We start from the raw sequence: 21,944 nt of genomic DNA on the forward strand, positions 1-21,944 counted from the left end.
CTTAGAGTAGCTTAAGTTTAAGACTTATTTGCAGTTATCTGATTTGGTAGCTGTTTCATGTTGAGCTCTGGGTTAGGAAAAGGTGTGCCTGGAAGGCACAGTGTGATAAAGACGTAGAGAAGGTAAGCAGGGAAATATATTTGCTGTTTCTTGTAACCTAAGAACTACGTCACTTGATGAAATGACTAGCAGCAGGCTTAAAACCAGCCAGAATGTGTTTTACCGAGGGTGTAAGTTGGCTGTAGACCTCATTGCCACTGGTCATGGTGGGGCCTAAGAGTGCAGATGGATTGAAAAGGGGCTTAGGCAGGTTCACAGAGCGATGTCCATGGACAGCCTGAAACCCTGGGTCCCTCTGCCCTTTCCACTGCCCCTCGGCAGCTGTCGGAGGCAGTGTGCCGCCCTGGGTGGGTCTGTGGTCTGAGGCGCGTAGCTGAGCTTTACCTCTCTGAATCTGGAGGGGTCAGTTGGACCATGGACAGCTTTACAGTTCCCTGAAAAAATGAGATTTTACGTGTCCCATAGTCAAAGCTTTCTGTCTGTCTTGACATTCCAGATTCCCTGCTCTTGCTTTTCTTCTGGCTTAACTGTCCTTCCCCAGGTCTGTGGGCACACGCTGACCGGGTGATGCTTGCTGGAGGTGCTTTGCTTGAATGCCTCAAAAGAACTGTGAAGTTATCTTGAGAGCAGCAGTATTCAAGGGGCTGTTTTAAGGACAGGATGGTTGGTTTTGTGGGATTTTTTGCTGTTCAGCTATGTGTGTATGAAGTATCATATAGTTCTGCTCACTGGCTTTGACACTGCAATCATCATTTTCTTCAAAAACACAATTTTTCCAGGTTTGTAATTATTATATAAACAGATTTTGTACATGAATTCCCAGGGTTTTCATGCTGACATTCCTTTGGAGTAGGTTAAGTACAAGCTCTTGTCAAACTGAATTTAATCAGAAAGTGATTAGGTTAGTCTGATAGGTAGATATAGCTCATTTTGACTCTTCAACTGTTATCCTTAAATACCTGTCAGAGTAATTTTGCCACTTCTTTATTCATAAACCTTATCTGCCAAAATGGCCCATCGCTTTATTTAACCAGTAAGTTGGTGAAGGATGAAAGAAGTGGAAGTTTTAATTTGTTTAGGCTTCCTGTTGTCGAATATTTTATTAGACAACGTGTAATATGAATGGTTGTTTAGTATTTAAAAAGACAGACAAACCGGGGTTTGTTTTAAGAAATGAGCACTGCTCACTCTCTGGGATGAGGAAGTTCTTCTCAGTGTTTTTCATTCAGCCCACCTGGCAGCACCACCAGAAGTCTCCCACGTGCAGCCCAGAGTAGCAGCTCCCTTGGGCACATTGATCCTGTGCTTGGTTTGGGGCAGGAAAAGGTGCTTTCTTGCACAGTGTCCTGTCACCAGCAAACCTCCTGCACACTTCAGGCCTGTAAGGCAAAATGTAATAGGACATTGACTTGTAAACAGGTCAGCTTTCTTCATATAAAAATACATGATGTGCATCAAGCCAAAACTTTTCTTTTTGTGTAAGAGCAGCACCATCCTCTACAGACCTGTGAAGAAGTGTTGTCCATAGCCAGGTGGGAGCTCTTTGACTGACAGTGCTTGTGCAGCCCCCCTGTGGGTCTAGTTCTCATCTAGCTTACATGCCCCCTCACCAATTACCTGTAATTCTCTTTTTTTTCTTTCCTTGCCCTATCATAACTGAAAGGATCATCAGGTGAAAACACCCCGACTGCAGACGATCATGAAACCATAGCTGACCAAACACAGTTGGACCCAGTGGAGCATGTGAGTCTTGCCTCTGAGGAGACAAACCCAGGCGAGCATCTGCCAGGAGAGGAGGCTGGATCTGTGATTCTGGCCGTAGAGGGGAAGATTGATTCAGTCAGTAAAAGGGAGGAGCCGGAGGGCACTGAGCCCCTGCCTGCAGAAGCGGAGGAGAGCTCTGAGCTGCCATCTGCGTGGCAAGAGGAGAGCGATGGTTCTTCACCTCTAGCACCAGGAGAAGACACTGGGGCACCAGCACCGGCAGAGGACAGTGGGCTGGCAGAGGGCAGTGACAGCTCCGTAGGGGAAATCGTCGAGAAAGTACATATTACTGAAGAGGACCACCTCGCTGAGGGTAATATTTGTGCTTTCATAAATGCAGAAGACCAAATTCTGCCTCCAGGGAGTTGTGCGTGGATCCTTTTGACTTCACTGAGAGCCTCGTATGAGCTTCTGGAGTCAGAATTTGGTCCAGGGAGTCTGTACAATGTGGGGCATAGAAGCACATGGCTGGGGAAGCCTCAGGCTCAACATTCCAAGCTGTAATAATCAGCATTTCCAGTCATTATCTTCGCTATTTCATGTCCTTTTAGTTCTCTAGTAGGTAAAATGCCTCACTATACCCCTCATTTAAAATGTTTTTCTGTGTAGCTCAGACACATTCCTTAGTATTTGCGAAGACCAAAGGCTCTATTACTTAGTTACGTGAATTAATTGTAAAGCAACTGTCCCTATGCATATGAACTTGGAAGGTGCATGCCTGAACGTAGAAGAGAAAGCCTCTCTTTGATGCGCCCTTGCATATCCAGTCTGTCCTAGAAGCTTGGCTACTACACAAGCAGAATAGAAGCAGTGCTGGAGGGACATGGGGCTGGGCTTTCCAAAATTTTGAAGATGACTGGCTGAGGAGGAAGGCTACATGAGGAAGCAGTGGTGTCTGGGACGGCAGGTATTTCCACGTGCTGTGAGAGGGACCTTTAGCAGGATGTGTGCTCGTTCCCAGAGATTGCAGGCTGTGCTTATCTTTGGGTTAGTGCCCAGAGGATGTGTCTCTCATGGGCTACATGTGCAGGTGAACACTTAACAGGAGGAATCAGGTTTCTCCTAAATGGTACAAAGCAGCTTGGTGTGGAATCAGATACTTCCTGGGGGAGCATTTCTTCAGGGAATAAGCAGGTGAAGCACACGAGAAGTATTTCTCCACAAGGAAACGTGGTATCGGCAGCCTCCTCACTCCACGCTTGCCCTGAAGAGGTGTAAGATGCAGAAGGACTGATCTGTGTGAAGCCCAGAGCCAGTTACGTGCACTGCCACTAACCCTGTGGCTTCACTGTGTGCCTCTGAACTGGCTGTATAAATCTGACTCTGCATCCCAGTAGCTGAGTGTGGTGGTTGGCTTAGCCTCTCCCATGTCTCTTCACAAAAGAGTTTCAAGGTTTTCTCTACATAAAATGAGCATCTGTTTTATGTAAGCAGTAAATGACTGGGGTGCTCGCCTGTAAAACACGTAGTTCTGCTCAGCTGGAAACTCCAGTTTCAATAATCACAATTTCTAAGCTTTGAGGCATAGTGCTGGAGGCAGAACAGTGTGCCCTGAATGCTGTGGTACAACCGCACATCCATGGAAACACGCTGACCATTTGCCTGAAGATCAGTTATGGGGCTTTGACCACCAAAGGGTTCATGCTGCTTGCAGGGCAAGTGAACAAGACTTTGGGAAAAAAAGAGTTTTGTTCCTGTTTCATTTCCATGAGGCAAATGGTGGAGGGGACCTTCCATTTTTGTGCTGTGGTGCATATGATTCTTAGCATTTGTTTTGCTTTCCTTTATTCTTCAGTAGCTGTATGAGTAAATTTATTAGGCAGCAGCTTCCCAGGAAAAGCACAGTTTTAGCCAGACTGGCACATTACCATGTTTTCTATTTCTGTTTTGTTTCAATTGCAAATAAAACTGTGTATATATAAAATAAGATCCAGGAAAAATAATTTGAACAGAAATAGTATTCATGTTGTGTATTGAATAGAGCGTCAAGGAGATTTTGTGAAAGCATCAGGAGAACTTTATGGGCACGAGGAATACATGTAGCTGGACGATGGGAAGCGATTGGGATCATCCTGTTTGTTCCCTATGGATTCATTTGGGGGTACCTTGGTAGGGGGCATTGGAGGGCTGACAATGCAAAATCAGGTTTACAGAAAGGAGCTGGGGCACTTGGTGCTTTTCTCAGTGGATCCTAATTTGATCTCCGTGGTTACTGTTCCCAGGTGAGACGGGAGAACAGGTGGAAACTGAGCTGCTCACTGAGATAGTAAGTGGAGGGCCTGAAACAAAAGAAGAAATAGGAGCAGCTGTGGATAGCGCAGCATCGACAGAGATAGGTACGTTGACAGAGGAGGGAAGAACTGCATGGGTTATTGTTTAGGAGACAGAAAAGACTGTGCTGTCCTTAATGAGCACATCTTGTCAACCTCCTGCTGGTGTACAGCTGCTTTCTGCATTTTAACATGAGAAAGAGAGTCATAAATATTTTTGTTTACATTAAGAGATATTTTTGGAAGCAATCTGTTGAAAGTCATGCTTTTTACATGGTTTGTCTTTATATAATACATGAGTCTTACTGGTGATAAATTATCCCTGTTTGGGGGAGATGCTAGACTGTAACACGCAGTCTTGGAAAATAAAAAACCTATGTTAAAAACATGACTCTGCTGGTTATTATTTGCAGGGGCTTGTTGTTATGAGCTAATGCCTTAATACTGCTTTGTGATTTCCATTCCATGCCAGTCAGTCATCTTAGATCCCTGTAGACACACACACACACACACATTTTAGATCATTTTCCTTATCAGCTGAAATCAGCAGTATAGTGCTGGGTTGAAAGCACATTGCGCAGCAAATGCTGTCACATGGTAGGAAGGAAAAATCACTGGCCAAATAAAGTGCTTTTGCAAAATCATCACACCAGTGAAGAGAATTCAAGGGGATAGGATTGTCCCTCTAGCAGACTTGGAAATTATGCTCACAATTCTGTCATCACAGTCTTTCTGCAAAAGTTATTTCTTCTTCCTCCACATTCACTGAGAATCCTACATCATTTATTTTGAGTCCATCACATGAAGTATTTGTATGCTGCAGGAGATAGGGGTTTGCCACAGAAGATAGGGGTTACCCTGTGGTATTGCTGGAATGTGGAAAAGTATGGATGAGCAGGCGATGCTGACACCTCCTCCCTTCCCCCAGTGAAGTTACTGCAATGACTGAAACTGCTTTTCCCCGCTCCCCTCCCTCCTAACCACTGGCCTAGATAACCGTGCTCAAAATCTCTCTGGGCTGGTATTTCTGTAATTCAGAAGAGGAGAGCTACATCAGGAAGGGTGGGAGGTAGCTTACACAAGCACTTGTCATGACTTCCAGATGAACCTCTTGCACCTGGGATGAGAGGCCTTTTGGTTCCTTCCCAGTGCTATTGTATGCTCTGGTCTTTGAGCTGACAGCAGCGAGCCAGCATGTTTCACCTGTGCTACAGGATTAAGGAAAATGGTTTGCAGCATGAACAGTGCAGCCTGGAAGAGCAGTAGGGTGCGGGTCAAACAGTTTGATCAAGGCATATGTACCTTCATGACCTTGTGATTACTCAGGCAGAATGAGAGAAGTAGTGATCCAAAAAAAAAAAAAAAAAGCAAAAAAAAAAAGCACTCACCTCCCTTTAATTCATTCATTTAACAATGATCACCTTTATATTGTTACTTTTTAAGCTAGCCTGTGAAGCCAAGGTATTGTTGGCTGTTGGCAACTCTTCTCCTGCAAGATCTGTAAATTTATGCATATAGCTTTGCCTATGAAGTCTGAGAAAGTTTATTCACTCAACTTGTTTTTAATGTGTTGCCCCTTTGCTTTTGCAAAGAATTAGCTGCTGTGAGTTCAGCAAAGCACTTAACTTGTTTCTGGGAAACCTCAAAGAAGAGCATCCTGTTCTGAAGAGTAAGAGGTTTCATCATGTGATGATGACAGCTTTATTGAAATACTTACTTTCTGCATTTACCTGCCTTGACAATATCCTCCCCAACAGTTTTGTAAGGAAGCAGAAAGAGCAGCCCTGCTTCTATGTCTGTAATGCGTTTCAGATGATAGGAGTGTACCGATGTAGACGGCTCAGAGAACAGCTGTGGGCAAGAAGAGCAAACAATGTTAAGAATGGAGCAGTGACCGTTTAAATCAGGGATGTTGTTGTGTAAGGCAGCAATTCTTCCATCTTGAAAGGATATTGAAGAACCAAAACAAGATTCTGGGCAGGGAAGCAAGATCGCTAAAGGGAATGGAAAAATTCTTACTTTGAGACATCAAAAACATTCAGAGCCTCACCTCCGAGAGGGTACGACTAAGAAGATATGAGCTGATGCTAGTGCAAGATAAATACCGCTTTAAAGGTAGCCAAGGTCGGCTCTGAACAGGGAGTGCTGCAGTGACATACTGGGTGTGTTGAATTCAAAGCTAGCAAAGGGAATTTTTTTTCACACTATATTACCAATGTTCATGCACGTTAACTGTCAGACACATCACAGAGTCACTACAGTTGGATGTCTCTCACCTGTCACCTGCATTCCCATGCAAAATTCCCTCCTTGCCTGTGTTCCCTACCCAGCCTTGTGAAATACCACCACATGGGACTTCGCTACAAGGAAGTCCCACATTCTCGTGTTCCCAACCTATCTTTGCAGGGTCTTCTGCCTAAGAGAGAAGTACTTTGGGGTGGGATGCTCTGACACTATGGTTTCTGCCAGTCATCCCCTTGGGCACCATCTTCTACCTACCAAGGAAGCCAGCAAGACACATACCTTCTCAGCTGCTGATGGCCAGCACATGTAGTTTCGGGGGCTGCATATGAACGGGATAGGGAAAGAGGAAGCAGAGCCAGTGGCTGCTTGTGGTTGTTCCAGGTCCACACAGAACATTCTTAAAGATCGGGAGAAAAGCAGATACCCCCTTCATCCTGTGATGCTTCCAGGGAACTTTCACTTAGAATTCCTGTAAGGTGTGGTGACTATCAAGTTGTACCCTCAATTAATTGTTACATTATTTTTTTTCCATGTGTTTCAGAGACAGCTAATAACAAGGAATAGAAGTTATATCTCTACGAACACCCTCTTCGCCGGCCTTCTCTTCTGTCCACATGAATATTTTTAAATTTTATTGGACTGGGAAAATAGAAATGCTTTTATGGATTGAGCCACAAGCTACAGACATGAATGGGAGGCACCAGGAAAAGTTTTATACATATTTTTTGAAGTCAAGCTGCCAAGGCTTCAAGTGTTTGAAATACATGAACTTTCACCTCCCTGCCAGAGTGCCTTCTGTACACGGCTAGCACAGTGGGATAGCTTTCCAGCGGCTGTATAACCATTCAGTTTTCAATTAGGACTTTTCCCAGGTTCAGATAACTAACTCAAACCTTTGAAATCTCCAACCAGCATTACACAGGATAAAAATACAGTGTAGCTGGTTTTTTTTCTTTCTTTTTCTTTTTTTTAATGGTAGTATGCAGGTAATTTCTCTGAGTGCCTGGACCACCAGTGTATGGACCTATTGAAGTGTATAGCACGTAGAGGACTGGAAGATGGAAGTGCCCGTTTACCGAGCTGTAACTAACTGCAGAGGTTAGTTTTCCAGAAAATGTAAGATATACAGGGTGCAGTGTCCAGGACCCAAGTGGGTGTCTGCTGCTCACTCTCCATTTTTAAACATAAGTGTATTTAAAGGCTAGGAGTTCAATATATATGATGACTTCTGCAAAAACAGGGAGAAGAGGGCATTTTAAAATGTAAGTAGGATGTTTTAGTCTTATAAATTCTAGCACACAAAATATAAAGAGAACTTCACAGCTGTTAACAACGACAGTGATTAATAACCTGTCTTTAGCTGTGCAGCTTCTCATACGCATTTGTGTCTTCTAAACTAGATCTCTAACCAGAGACACATATAAGCCTGTTCCCAAAGGAGAGGTCATCTATTATATTTCCCTGGAGTGCTGTCCTCCAGGAGAAGTATGCCGTCAGGGACTGTCTGGGTTATTTTCCAAAATGCTGAATAATCATTTTGGAGGTGAAGCAGAATAGGAAAGCTTTCCAACATTTCGTGTGAGAACGGGCCCTGAATATAATTGGTGTGATGATCAGACAGAGAGTAGAAATTTGTTCTGATGGTAAATGTTGCAAAGGGACTGTATATTATATATTACTGGGGACCGTGTTTACAGGATTCTCTGGCATAAGCAGAACATGGAGAAAAGGTCAGTTATCTAAAAAGGGCAAGCATGTGTTGCTGTTTTATTAGCTTTATTGTACAAAAGGACTCAATTTTTACTGTCATTAGCAAATCATACAAATCCCCTCTAAGAGCTAGATTTTGTGCCGCATGTGCACATCTGACTCCAGCTGAATTTTGTTTGTATTAAATAATCTAGTTGATATCCTTGGCCTATCAGCCTTTTGTATAAGCTGATATTCCTTGGCTGTATTGCTAAACTGAAGGTTTTCTGCTTTTACAAACTTGTCAGCTTCATTTCACGTCAATTTTTTTTAGACAACACCATAAACTTTTAGAACCAAAATGCATACTTACTTTTTTTTTTTTTTTTTAGGGATTTTTAGCTAGGTGGATATTGCAGAGTTTGGATGTTGCAGAGTTTTTTATTTATTTTAACTTCTCTGTTGTAGAAGGCTAGTAAAAACAAGCAGCTGGTTCTATGAAAAAGCTATTGACATGAAAGTGGGAATTAAAAATTCAAACAGAAGTAGTCAAACTTTTTGTCCACCTACCCAAATTGTTGCATGACAAAAAGCCATGAGAGACATACCATGCACTTTGGAGAGCTGAGGAGTGGGGGAACGGTTACTGAGCAGGATGAGGACTCCCTGGGGCGATACAGGACTGGGCTGGGCTTACATCCATGGCCCAGGACACACCAAGAACTTCCACCTTCAGCTGCATGTCATGGCTGGTTTCCTCCTGCGAGCTGGGAATTTGGTTCTGTCACCAGCACCTGTGCCAGCACAGCCCTGCTCCCAAACACAGGAGATTAAATCAGCGGGAGAGCCATGCTGAGTACTTGCAAGTTGTGTGTTAGATCATGAGTTGAAGTTTGACTAGTTATATTAAATGTTTTAAAAGCATAAATAAACCAAGAGGAGTTTTGTGACAGAGGTCAGTAGCATTAGCAGCAACAGAGGAGGCTGCACTTGGAAATAAAATATGAAGATACAAGGGAATCAAGATAACCTGCTCACCTCAGTCACTCTTTTTACCGCTGTTTTTACAAGACAGATGACAATATACGTTCTTACCTCACCATTCAACTTTTTCAGGTCATTAAGCAATGCTAATGGTAACAAGAGCAATTTCAGCTAGTCAACGACTCAACAGTATCAGCTCTTCTCAGTTACCATCAGTCCTTACATATTCTGTAATTACAACAACAGATGAAAGGTATTTTTCCTTTTCTTTCTAAAAGATGAAATATGCTTGACGATGAGTTAAACATGGAATGTTAAAACCTAAGATCAAAACATGGCTGCTAGATGTACACTGAACTTCCTTACCTTCAGGAGCGCACTGGGGTCTAGTGTGTATGGTCTGTAAGCTACCAAAGCATGCACTATGGATAAAGAGCCAAAATACATGCAGTTATTTGCCTCTGCAAACCCGAGACATCACAGAGGTTGCCAAAGGCAGAAATTGGTCTGTGGATCAAAAATGTTTCTCATAATAGAAGCTGAGAGGAGGATATGCTCCAATGTCTGTGTTTACAAGATATGCCTCCAGAGATATGGCAATATACCTTAGCTTTTTTTTTTTTTTCAACCCATAATCAAAATACAAAACAATCTCCAAAAATATTTATCAAAAGCTAGACAATCTTCAGCCCTTAACTTCATCCAAGGTAGAAGTAATCATTTCATGCCGCAGGGAGCGCTGGGCAGGCCACTTGAAGGAACAAACTTAATTTCCAAGCCAACAAGAAAGTTCTGGTTGGAATTTTGCTTCAATTACCAAGAAACAGCCCTAGAAAAGGCTAAATTTGCACCCTGTCAGCTCTGTGCAGACACACATGCACACTGTGCTAGGATCCCAGAAGATAATCAGCAATCCAGCTGGCTAGTGTTGGCTCTTTCACTCGATAAGAAACTGCTTTCAGGTAAAAGCTGCAGCAGGAGCAAGGTGCTTGTAGCAGAAGATTAGGACAGTTTAAGTTTGGTTATGTGCTTTAACAGAGGACAAAGTTTCATTAAAACTAGGTACTGAACTTTGTTTTTGCACTGCTTAATGTGTAGATAATGTAATCATTTGAAGAAGAAAGAAAACTACTAAAAGAAACACCTGGTAGAACATGCAAATTTAAGTATTGCTTGACTTTCGTAGAAATAGAGGGCCTGTTTTGTTGTTGTGTTTTGGTTGGTTTGGTTTTTTTTTTTTATATATATTACATGTGATTGAAACAAATTTTAAATGGTGCGAATGGGATGCCACAAGCTGAATTACAACTTCATATTTTGCATGCTAGAAGCTCAGTCTAGCAGACGAAAAAAAGTGAAGTTTAACTTACCTCTAGTTAAACCAGGACTTACTGTTTGTATACTTGCTGAACTAAAACCTAAGAGATAGCCATGAGACTTGCTTTTTATATTGGAAAATTACAGGGCTTAGCCTTATTGCTTTAAAGAACAGAATCAAGTAATATAACTCTGCTTAAAAAAATAAAAGTTTTAAACATCTTTATGGAAGACTGATTGTTTACATTGAGAACTGGTGTGTTATAGCTGTAAACAAGAGAGTTTGTTTCAGTTATTCTAGTATTTTTGACGCTTGTATCTGGACAATACAATTTTGAGACTGTATCTGGACAATACATATTTAGATCTGAGCCATTCAAGAAACTGTGAAGCTGGTCTCCAGCTAAGAGCTAAAGAATCATAGAGCTAAAAGTGGATTTTAATTCCTGACTTTTTGCAGAATGGCACCTACTTACTGATAGAAACAGTTTAAATGGTAGTAATGTATGTCATCTTGTTAGCTGCATCCAGCATGCTTTTTTTTTCCCCCCAGGTGTTTCACTTATCTTTCAGTCTCAGACTGTACCTTACTGTGGATGGCAACGGTGTATTCACACCCCTTTGTAGCAGTGAAGTCACCCGAGGGAGCTCTATAAAGAAGTTAACAGCAAACGGACAAGTTAGCGCACACAGAAAAAAAATACCAAACCGCCATCTAGTGTTAGGCGCAAAGCTGGCAAAGAGGCCGCACAGCACAAGTAAGGCAGGGGGAAATAATGCGGCGGTAGGAAGGGGTATAGTCACAGCGAATATACAAGGCTGAGCTTAGCTCATGCTCAACCCTATTGACATCTGCTGAGGGTGAACTTTAACTAAGTCTGCTACAAATAAGTGAAATATATTCCAACAAAGTAATTATACGTGAACAAAGCTGTAACTGAGAAACACGAAGAAACTAGGAACCTTCAAATGTAACTCCATTTAATTACATTATTCTTAATTAGTTGTAACTGACAAAGTGAAGCAACATTTGATCTGTGTTTCCTAGAAAGTTATATTCATGTTAGTACTAGCTCCTTCCTAAGAAGTCTGATTATGCTTTTTCTTCAGTGGGATTGCTTCTTGAGTCAGAGCTGTAGAGAATAAAAGACATTAATATTATAGCCAAGGAGAGAGAACAAAAGCAGAACCCAAAACTAACAAAGCTTATGTATAAGAAGTTTATATGCAGGAAAGTCAGGTGCTTTTCAAAGGCTGTTGCTTGGAAGTTCAGTCTGAAATACCAAAATAATTATCTTGCTTCTAATAAAAATATCATCTCCATTTTGTCAACAGAAAGCAAGATAATGCTGTAAAAAAATCCATACATCTCTACATACTTGCTGTGACAACTTCATTATGAATCTTCCTTTCTGTAAAGATATAATTTACAAGCTTAATAAAAAGCAGGAGAAATGGCCACTTCACATCACATCTAGAAGGGTAAAATCGGGCTGACTGTTCTCACAGCTTTCCAACTGCCCTTCTGGCGTATGCTGAAGTGATACCAGGAATGCATGAAAAATACAAAATATAGTTACTGTAATAGTGCAACTGAAAAGTAATGAGAGCTGGAAAGCATAGCTGACAAGCAGGAAGGTAAGAAACCACAAGCGGGACACTTAGAGTTTATCTAAGGATGGAGATGATTCATACCACGTGGCTGCGGTATTGAATGCAGGGGGATTTTCAGACAAGGCAGTATCTGCACATGCCATGCAAAGGTGGACAGCAACAGTGTTGCCAGATTGGGTTTGTCTTGCATGCTTACCATATGAAAATCATTAACTGATTAGAAGTATGAGACATGAGCATCAGTAGGCATTATACACAGAAGACAAATGATACCCACAGGAGAACTTCAGTTTGGATTTCAGTTGTTGGACAGCTGAACCCACAGTACTGCGACTTGACCTGCGGCAAACCAGCGCTATACCCTCTTCTTGCTATACTGCTGCTTTTGTGGCTTACCAAAATTGAGTGAGTTTAGTCACACAGGATGGGATTAGAAATAGCTGCTGAAGCACCTCAGTCATGGCACCCTGGCATACAAACAGCAGCAGCCAGCCTCTGGATGAGCAGCCTACAGGATTCCGTCTCACGGTACCTTTGATAAACAAAGTACACGTTTCTGCCACTGAAACAGTACATTCTTCAAGCTGCTGCATTTAGCTGTTTTTACTCCCTACACAAAGAAAGTGAAGATACAGTGACAATAGCATCCCATATTTAACTGGATGGCCATCTTCACAGAACAGAGCAAGACGCTGAGGTGAACAGACTACAACAGAGAAGAATTTCTGCTCCTTTCCCCCGAATAAACTAATAGTGTGCTTAATCATATGGCTGTGGAGAAGACAGGGAATCAACTCCAACATGAGATAGCAGACTTTCAAACCAGATCCTTAAAACCACAATATCCATTTCAACTTGGTTAGAAGACAAATGCAGAGGGATGGAATAATTTACTAGCATCACCAGTCTGTCTGACTTCTCAATATTGCTTAATCACCCCATCAAGTGGATGCTTCTGTCCTTAATAGTAGAGAGAAAAATGTCAAGAACTATAATGTCATGGTAGCTGAAAGCTTCCTATCTTGGAAGATTATTTTTATCCTTAGCTATTAGGAGATAGATAACAAACCTATTCTTACGGTTTGAATTATTTCTATTGAATAAACAAGATGCGGACTTTTTTGTAATGGAGTATAGAAGCATAATCAGGAAAAGTTTGTTCCCAGAACAGACAAGCACAGTTTTAGAGATGCAATCATAATTTATTCTTATTAAATGGGATATATATATTTTTTAAAATCAAAAAAGTCAAAGTTGAATTGCTATGAAAAAGGTTACAGGTTACTCATTTACAGCTGATTAATAAAGTTAGCACTTTACTTCAGAACAGCATAATTTTCTTCTTTCTGAAATTAGTATTAACTTTCTTAAGCAATTGCTTCCATATGAAAAAAATGTGAGTCCCAACAGGAATCTATTCTGTAAAGTTTAACATAGTTCAGAAACAAATACAACAAAATTCCCCAAAACACCAAAGCGAAGATGCACACTATGCAATTCAAGTGTTCTGTCTTCCCATTTCTTTCATTTTTTCTCATATAAAATTTTTATGAAAAGCTTACTATTACAAATCATTAGTTTTCCATGTCCAGATCACCCACAGTATAGCTGTCATACATTCACCCAAGTGTGTACTTTAATACCTGAATATCCAGTCACCAGCGCAAACTAAGGGCCCTGTCCTGTAATCGGGCTCAGCTGATTTTAGCAGGAGGTTTCAGGGTCTTCCAGCAGAGAATTCACTGTAAGCTCATATTTTAGAGAATCCAAGGCCACAATCCAGAAGCAAGCACCTTTCCTCAGTAAATTTACTGATTGCAACTGTACCTAACTGCTGATAGTCAATTGTAGGAACAAACAGATGTCAGGGAGAAGTATTACATCTAAAATGGCTGTCATAGGATAGTCAGTCTCTATTTATAGTCAGGCTGAAGCATCTTGGAGGGGTCCCTGAATGGCAATAGCTTCAATCTCAACTCGGGCACCCTGTGAGAAAACAATGAGGAAACATATTAGGAGTTTAATATCTCTTTTTCACAAAGCAACTGAATGTATAATACAATCTTGTATGAACAGAGTGACATTTGAGGGAGATTATACTTCTGATAACATTGCTAAATTAGTGCTACAACTAAGTAATAGTGAAAATTAATTTTACTGAAGTATCATAGCCCCTGATTTCTAGCGTTGTAGCCATCTTTCACCATCAAGAAATCTCTCTCTCATATTGAGATATCTTATAATGTGTGGGAATAAGACTTGTATACTTAGAAAAAACTAAATACTTCAGAGTCTTCTTTCAAATAGTTGCAATTGAAACTATTTCATAATAAGAAAAGCTGTCAGAATGCTTCAGAAGTAAGGAATTTCAGAAAACTTTTTGTAGGCAGAAAAGTGACACTTACTTTCGGCAAAGCAGCAACCTGATAGGCTGCTCTGGCTGGGAAGTTTGTCTTGAAAACTGTAATTTAAGCAGAAACATCCACCAATCACTTAACTTTGCTTGATAAAACACAGTTCAAAGTAATCTGTATAAAATGTAGTCATTGGAACAGTTTCAGGTTCAAGGCTACAGGACAAATAGTCTTCGGTGCCAGCTATCATTTCCCCATTGCTGGTTTAGGGTTTTTTTTGTCACTGACTGCTCCAACATCTCAGCAAGCTACCATTCATCATCAAGAAGCCAGCTACAGCCGTGGTTCTAATGGCCAGTGATAACCTGCAGTCTGCTGACACCGCATGGCCTCAACACCAACTTGGCCGAAAAAGAAAGATTAAATCAGAATGGTAATCATCCAGTTGCAAACACCAGGGAATGGGAGAGTGCTCTTTCACACAAAGAGCAAGAGGGAGAAACAGGCCCCTGCCAAGTCATGAGAAAAGATGCCAGATCTGCTTAAAGTCAACAGGGGGCCAACACTACTTGTATCAAAGGCAGGCATAGGAAAAATAGTCCCTTGACCTATTCCTCCATTCCCAGTTAGGCCTGGTGCTCAAGGATATTAAAACAATGGGTCAGGGGACATGGGCCAGGACAGCAAAATAAAGGCGGGGGGGAGAAGGGTAAAGGTGTAAGAGCTGAATTCATAGACTCGTAGAATAGTTCAAGTTGGAAGGGACCTTTAAAGATTATCTAGTCCAACCCAGCCCCCTGCCATGGGCAAGAACATCTTTCACTAGATCAGGCTGCTTAGAGCCCCATCCAACCTGACTTTGAACACTTCCAAGGAATTTGTGTAATTAAATTGAAGTTTTACCAGTGAGAGTTAACACTAAGCTCAGAAATGGTAACTTTCAGTGTCCTGCACTGACAAGGCAGGATAATAGTTCACAAAGAACAGCAACTGCTGTCTTGAACTACAAGCAGGAGGCAACAAGTAACTTAAGTATCCAGCTGGTCTGTTTTTACCCTGCTTAAACACACACTTTGACATGCACAAAAGTGTGTTGATAGCTCATCAATAACACTTCATTCAAAACCAGATGTTGCTATCTAATTAAAAACCAAAGCCATGTAAATAAGGAACTTATGTGCATACTCTCCCAAATGCTTCTGCAGAATATGGCTTACTGGAATGACCTATTTCAGTCTACATCCAGTTTTGCTGACCAAGCATTTTTTTGTTTGTTTTTTCCTTAAGTGGAGCAGTGTGGCTCATCTTTATATAAAAAGTGTATGATATTGTATAAAAAGATCCAAAAAGACTTTAAAGAAATGGAGATACAAAATCTGAAAATAAGCATTTGAAGGCTGCCTACAGTGGAACTACATAGGGATAATAGCATCTGTCAAGGTAAAGAGGCATGGAAGATCAACCTGCAGGGATGGCAGGAGGTGATCTTCACATGACAGTGAGTTAGTGGAATGGTAGGACACAAATCCACTGGAAAGTAGGCTGTGCTTGATCTGATGCTTGCAAATTAGGGTGTTTGGGGTTTTTTTACTATTAAATTTCAACTGGAATCTCGAAGATTCTGGAACTACACAATCTGAGTCATTAAAACACTTTGCCTAATATGAATATAATTTGTTCCACAAGCCATACTAGTAAAACAGAAACAAAAAAGACCTACTTACATTGTCTGTAAATATCATTAATATCATTGAAATCCTTCATGTCTGCCATCAAAACCGTAGTCTTCACAACTAGAAATTACACAACTGCAGTTATTTTAGACCTCTGACTTGTATACAGAAATTGAAATCTTCAGTGCATTTCTTGCTTTTATTTCATAAATTTCTCTCAAGTATTCTAAATATTTTGAAAAGTTTTGCAAACAGATGTTGACTATTAGAGTTACCACCTAAAAAAATCCGAACAGCTACTATTTAATAAAACTTTAAGGAATTAGACATTCCTAACCAGCTCTGAAAATACCCATTTTAAATTTCATTCTAAGCCCAGTTCTTCCAAGAGGCATAGAACTGATAAGCAGGTCAATTAAAAAAGCTGTTGTAAGCCAACTGTTGGCAATAAACTATATTATATAATATCTGCTGCCAGAAGAGTCCATAACAGGTCTGAAAATACAGTCTATACTAAATTTTTTACCCATGACAGCCCAAGCCAGCATTATTCCTGATTTGGCTCCACTGTTAAGAGTCCTTCCCCCAAAAAAAGTATTGAAAGCTCCTAGAATATTAGCACCATAGATACAAACCTGCTTGTACCTGGAGCAAAGCCTAGGATGCTTAAAATGCCTGCACTCAGTTGCAGCTCTGTCTATATCTGAGCTTCCCCAGTTAGAGTTAAAATATTAGCACTGTGGGCAGAAACTTCTGGTGAAAAGCAGTGTTCCATTGATACCCACCAAAAAGACTTGCATTCTGACTTATTCTTGTATTTTGTAACCCAGACTCATGATTCCTTTTGTTTCTTCCAGCTATTGATAACAACTGAATGTTTAGCAAACAGCCTTTTTGTTTTTTAAGCCCACTGCATTTTTTTTTTAATCCAGGTAAAACCAACCATTTGTTTGCCACCATCACAGCAGCACTTACCATTGCCATAATCACAGCCTGCAGCTCTCAGGATTTCTCCCATGTTTTTTAGAGCCTAATGAAAAACAAGGCAAAAATCTTCTAACTATCAGCTTGGTTGTATTTAGGTAAGTATGTAAATATATAGTTTTAATTTGGCTACATCCACGTTATACTGTAAGTTCACCCAGCAAATCATCAACAGTCCTCAGTGAGTAAGAAAAACCAGAAATTAATAAAAGGGAACTTCTAATAAACACAAATATTAAAGCATCCATTCATTAGATGTAAATGCATGATGCAGCTCCATCTCACCCTATTATGTCACACCACCTCTTTGCTACTAAGGGAACAAAATCTTTCCCTGACTCAAGCCAGGGTTATTACTGAGGTCTTAACTTTTCTTATAAACATTGATTCTTTCATACATGAAATACAGATTCCTCCCCTGCCCTCCAAGTTCTTTAGGTGGAAAATTACAGGGTTAGAATGGAAGGACTTCCTCCTGCTTTTCCCTTATTTTAGAGGGTGTGAAATGTGATCTCTAGGTGTCTTCAGTTTCTCATGAGTCCGTGTTTAACTACACACCTGCTAACTCCCTTACAAGTTTATTGCTAGAAGACTTCTTACCTGCTTAGCTTCTTCCTTTGCCCCTCCAGAGACAAGCTGCCCAGTGGAAGGTTCTATACCAATCTGTCCTGCAATGTACATTGTTCGGTCTACTAGGACTGCTTGGCTGAAAACAAGTGACATTTTAGGTTTAATGTTTCCCCATCAAAACATTTAACTATCTGAAGGCACATTTCACATATTCTTCAGTAGTTTATAACATCTCAGAAAGACAGAGGACTGAGGTTATCCATGCACAAGTCTGTACGCACAACCACACATTCAATCTGTGTATGCTTTTGGGAGAGCTGGGACCACCTATGGAAGTGCATAGCTCTGGTTTTGAGGAAATAAACCCTGATTCTTGCAAAGGCACAGGGTATGAGCACAGCAGCACAACACTAAACTGAGCTACACAGCTTCCACACTGCATATAGCAGAGGGGAGGCAGAGTAAATAAACACAATTTTCCACAATTTTTGGACCTGCCCAGATATATATCCCACCCTAGCTTGGCAGGTAGACAATACCTTTCACCTACATCTCAGCTGCAGAACGGGGCGGGGGGAAGTGGAGAAAGAAAAATCAAAAGAATGCTGATTAGAAAATTTAACATTTTTCTTCTCAAACAAGCACCATGATACTGAGTTACAGCTGTAAGGTGAAGCCCTGCACACTAATTCTCTGGCAGTATTCCTCCAGAGTCATGAATTTGGCCAGTCAGCACAACTTCTAGATCACTCCATTCCCAGAACAATCACTTTCCTCTCACCAAATAATCTGAGTGACCTGTTGGGTGGGTTAATTCAGAAGATTGAAGATTTCAAGCTATTTGCAAAACATTTTTAAATAAATGTCAGGTGTGTTTTTGCTGAAGTAGAGTTGGCAATTATTAATGTCTTTAATTACCACGAAGAGATTAAAAGATTAAAACAAAGATTTAAACTACCTAGCAAACATTACACAAGGGACATAGTTTACTTCTCTTCAGCTGGTAATTAAAAATATTTCACAGAGAAATTAGGAAAAGACTCTTTTGAAAGTGTTAGTGGTGTGTCAACACTGGCTTTTTTAACTCTTCCCACTGTACAAGAAAACACATAGTTTTGACAATTCAGCAGTGTCTCAAGTTACACAAAGTAGGGTTAGGCACCTCCCTGAAGCATCTAAATTAAGAGGTTAGCTTCCCTTTAATGCCAGTGGGGAAAGAAAGGGGACTCTTCCAGAGAATATTTTTATTATATCTTCTCTCTTAATTGGATTGACTCAGTTGGATTGTCTCAATCTGTTGACTTCACATTGGACCAACCTAATTTAGGGACTCAGTAAAAAGATTACAGTTAGGCAATCTGAAGAGTGCCGTCACTCCCATCTTTTCTTTTAGCCCTGTCCTAAATTCTCCTGTAATTTCACAAGGGGAAAAAATAGCCAGTAACTAAATTGCTATGGTAAAATATTGTGGTGATTATTTTCTCTGTTATCAACTAATGAAACCGGAGTACATCACAAAACTACACCATTTAAAGAAGAGAAACTAGTGAGTCATAGAATGGTTTGGGTTGGAAGGGTCCTTTAAGATCACCTAGTTCCACACACACCCCGCCATGGGCAGGGACACCTTCCACCAGACCAGGCTGCTCAAAGCCCCATCCAGCCTGGCCTGGAGCACTGCCAGGGATGGGGCATCCACAGCTGCTCTGGGCAACCTGTGCCAGTGCCTCACCACCCTCACCATACAGGATTTCTTCCCAATATCTAATCTAAATCTACCCTCTTTTAGTTTAAAGCCATTACCCCTTCTCCTGTCACTACATGCCCCTGTAAAAAAACCCTCCCCAGCTTTCCTTAGGCCCCTTCAGGTACTGGAAGGCCACTATAAGGTCTCCCCAGAGCCTTCTCTTCTCCAGGCTGAACAACCCCAACTCTCTCAGCCTGTCCTCACAGGAAATGTTTGAATGAATGAAGTAGTTTTCTAGCTGATGCAGTCTTGTTGATAGAAAATACATGTATGAACCAAACACATATGCTTCCCTCATTTTATTTTCTTTCCTACCATGTCTTGCTTTGTTTGAGGCACAGGCCCTCAGACCACAAACTTCTGTTTCTGTTTGAAGCACAGAAAACCATGCAACAAGAAGGCATGAGCTCTCTAAAAAAGTCTCGTATTGCTTATTATAAAGCAAATGACACAACAAATCATTTATCCCAACAAAGGCTTTGGAGCATCCTAAATAGTCAATAATTAGGAAAAAACACCAACAAGCTGAAGCCTTCTCGCACCAATGCCAGATCAACATCTGTAGCAGTCTTATTGGGTCCCTTTCTTTGCCCCTCAAGTTCCTTCTCTTGACAAGCTTACTGGTGGAATCTTCCATTCACTGAGACTATTAACAATTTACCAACTAAAGGGTATAATTTTACAGGAGTCAAATGCATGAGCGAAGCTCAGAGAAACTTCAACTACACAACACCCAATCATACTTCAACTGCAAATGTATCCTATAACTAGAGTCAATTGTAGCTACTCATTAATCTCTGATTCAGCAGAAATCTGGTGTGCCTAGAGTCATTCAGGTTTCAGTATACTCAAGTGCATAACTGGACAGACATTACGACATTAGAAGAATGTTATCCATCAGAGAGATGGTGTTAAGAAGCATGCTCTTTAAAGACATGTACTGCAAAGATAATCTGATCTTTTTTACATAGATGATTGTTGACACAACAGTATCTTGGCTCCATTAACATTAATGAGATATACATATACACATACACACTCACACATATCTTTTTATATATACCTACCTATCTCAAGGTATAGGAAACTGGATGCAGTAAAGGAAATACAAAAATACAGTAAAAATAGGTCACCAAAAAAGTATACTGAAGGGTTGTAGCAGAACCAGGAAGGCAGCCCATACATCCCAATTCCTCATTCTCTATTAAGCCCACATTCCTTTGTTACTATGTTCAGACTCCACAGCAGAGATGTAGCAGTTCTTGTGCAACTTCTGCTCACTGGACTTTGACAAGTTTACTGAAACCAATAAACTAAGTTATTGATCAACGTACTGAAGTTAGACCCATCATACAATTAAAAGGCTGCTTAACAAGCAGTATTTCATTAAGAACTACTAAGCACAAAATGTTGGAGTGCAGTTAATCCCCAACAGAAGTAGAGAGCTATGTTGAAGGCTAAGCCAGTGGTTTGTGTGTGCACAGCTAAAGCATCACCTTCCCGTATCCTAGATGTTCTCCTCACTACAAGCCACGCCAGGCCCCTGGCTGGCCCCAGCAGCAGTTTTGTTTACAGAAGTTAACCTTCATGTCAGGGCTCTGCTTCGACACTTTGTATTTCTCCATCTTTGTAATTCCCGTAAAGGGCACACAGTTTGAAGAGCAGAAAGCTCAGTTACAAAGTAACAGAGACAAACCCATACCTGGAAGGCACTAAGATGCTACAGGGGAAAAAGTTTAGACCAAAGGAATCTGTGCTTGTATTGGGAAAACAAAGCCCAAATGCAGAATTAAAAATTCTTAGAAAATGCCTTGGTAAAAATCCCTCAGTACCTTAGCTATAAGGGTCTACTATAGTTATTGAGTATTTTTTCACACCCAAATAGCAAAGCGAAACCTTTCTCCAATTAAAAATGGGAGCACTTCTTTTTAAAATTACATTCAGAGCCATTGCAACAACTTACTTGTGAAAACAGTGAGCAACATATTACATGTTTTACAGCAGTTACGTTTTTAGACTGAAAAGCACCTATAACCTGCTGGAAGTCACATTCAGAATAAGAGATTTGCAATTCCCGGGCAATGAATACTCCAGCAGCCAAAGCGCATCCTGGTTTGGGCTCCACCTTCACTTCCCATCACCTCCAGAGTCAACATTCACATTTTAAACCCCTGCTTACCACTGATTTCAGAATTATTTTCCCAAACTGGCTTTTTGAGAGACATTTTAAAACTGCGCCTAAAACGCCGCCAGCCTTGCAGACCCGTCCGTGCTGTAGGACCCCAGGTGTCCCTGGGGGGTTACCGGAGGAGAGTCCGGTGCCTGATGGAGGAGCCCACCCCCACCACAGCCCTCAGGGCTGCCTGGCAGACCCCCGCCCCAGGCCCCTGCCGACGGGCAAAACCTGCTCCCGCTAGCTCCTGCTCCTTCCCAGAGACCTCCGTCTCGCTAAGGCATACCTGTAGGGACCCAACGCAGGGGGAGCCTTAGCAGTGCTGATTATTTTCTTCACGAGCGAGGCCATAACTGCCGACAGCCCCCTCCTGCCCTCTCCTCAGCGAGCCGCCCGCCTGCCCCTGCCCGCCTGCTCCGCCCCGCCCACTGGTGCCGCAGCGCCCCGCAGGGGGTTCTGGGAAATGTAGTCCCTCGGGGGCGGCGGGGTGGGCGTGTGCGG

At 41.4% G+C, this 21,944-nt stretch overlaps 1 protein-coding gene and 1 long non-coding RNA gene across 3 annotated transcripts; one reads left to right on the forward strand and one right to left on the reverse strand.

Annotated features, from left to right (window-relative positions):
- The first annotated feature begins 1,070 nt into the window (after positions 1-1,070).
- Positions 1,071-13,269, forward strand: LOC121084895. The gene is made up of 2 exons (XR_005826891.1): positions 1,071-4,160; positions 6,880-13,269. It is a non-coding gene; the product is annotated as an uncharacterized LOC121084895 (long non-coding RNA).
- On the reverse strand, positions 13,124-21,864 carry RIDA (reactive intermediate imine deaminase A homolog). 2 transcript variants are annotated; one of them, XM_040586936.1, is made up of 6 exons: positions 21,730-21,864; positions 17,554-17,659; positions 16,945-16,999; positions 16,021-16,089; positions 14,348-14,403; positions 13,124-13,928 (listed from the first exon to the last, which is right to left on the reverse strand). In XM_040586936.1, exons 1-6 carry the CDS (start codon positions 21,792-21,794, stop codon positions 13,866-13,868), a joined length of 414 nt encoding a protein of 137 aa, XP_040442870.1. In that variant the 5' UTR covers positions 21,795-21,864; the 3' UTR covers positions 13,124-13,865. The 2 variants fall into 2 exon arrangements, with proteins under 2 accessions (XP_040442870.1, XP_040442871.1); XM_040586937.1 differs by lacking the exon at positions 16,021-16,089.
- Positions 21,865-21,944: the final 80 nt, after the last annotated feature.

The sequence above is a fragment of the Falco naumanni genome, chromosome 3, assembly GCF_017639655.2.
Source record: "Falco naumanni isolate bFalNau1 chromosome 3, bFalNau1.pat, whole genome shotgun sequence".
Lineage (NCBI taxonomy): Eukaryota > Metazoa > Chordata > Aves > Falconiformes > Falconidae > Falco > Falco naumanni.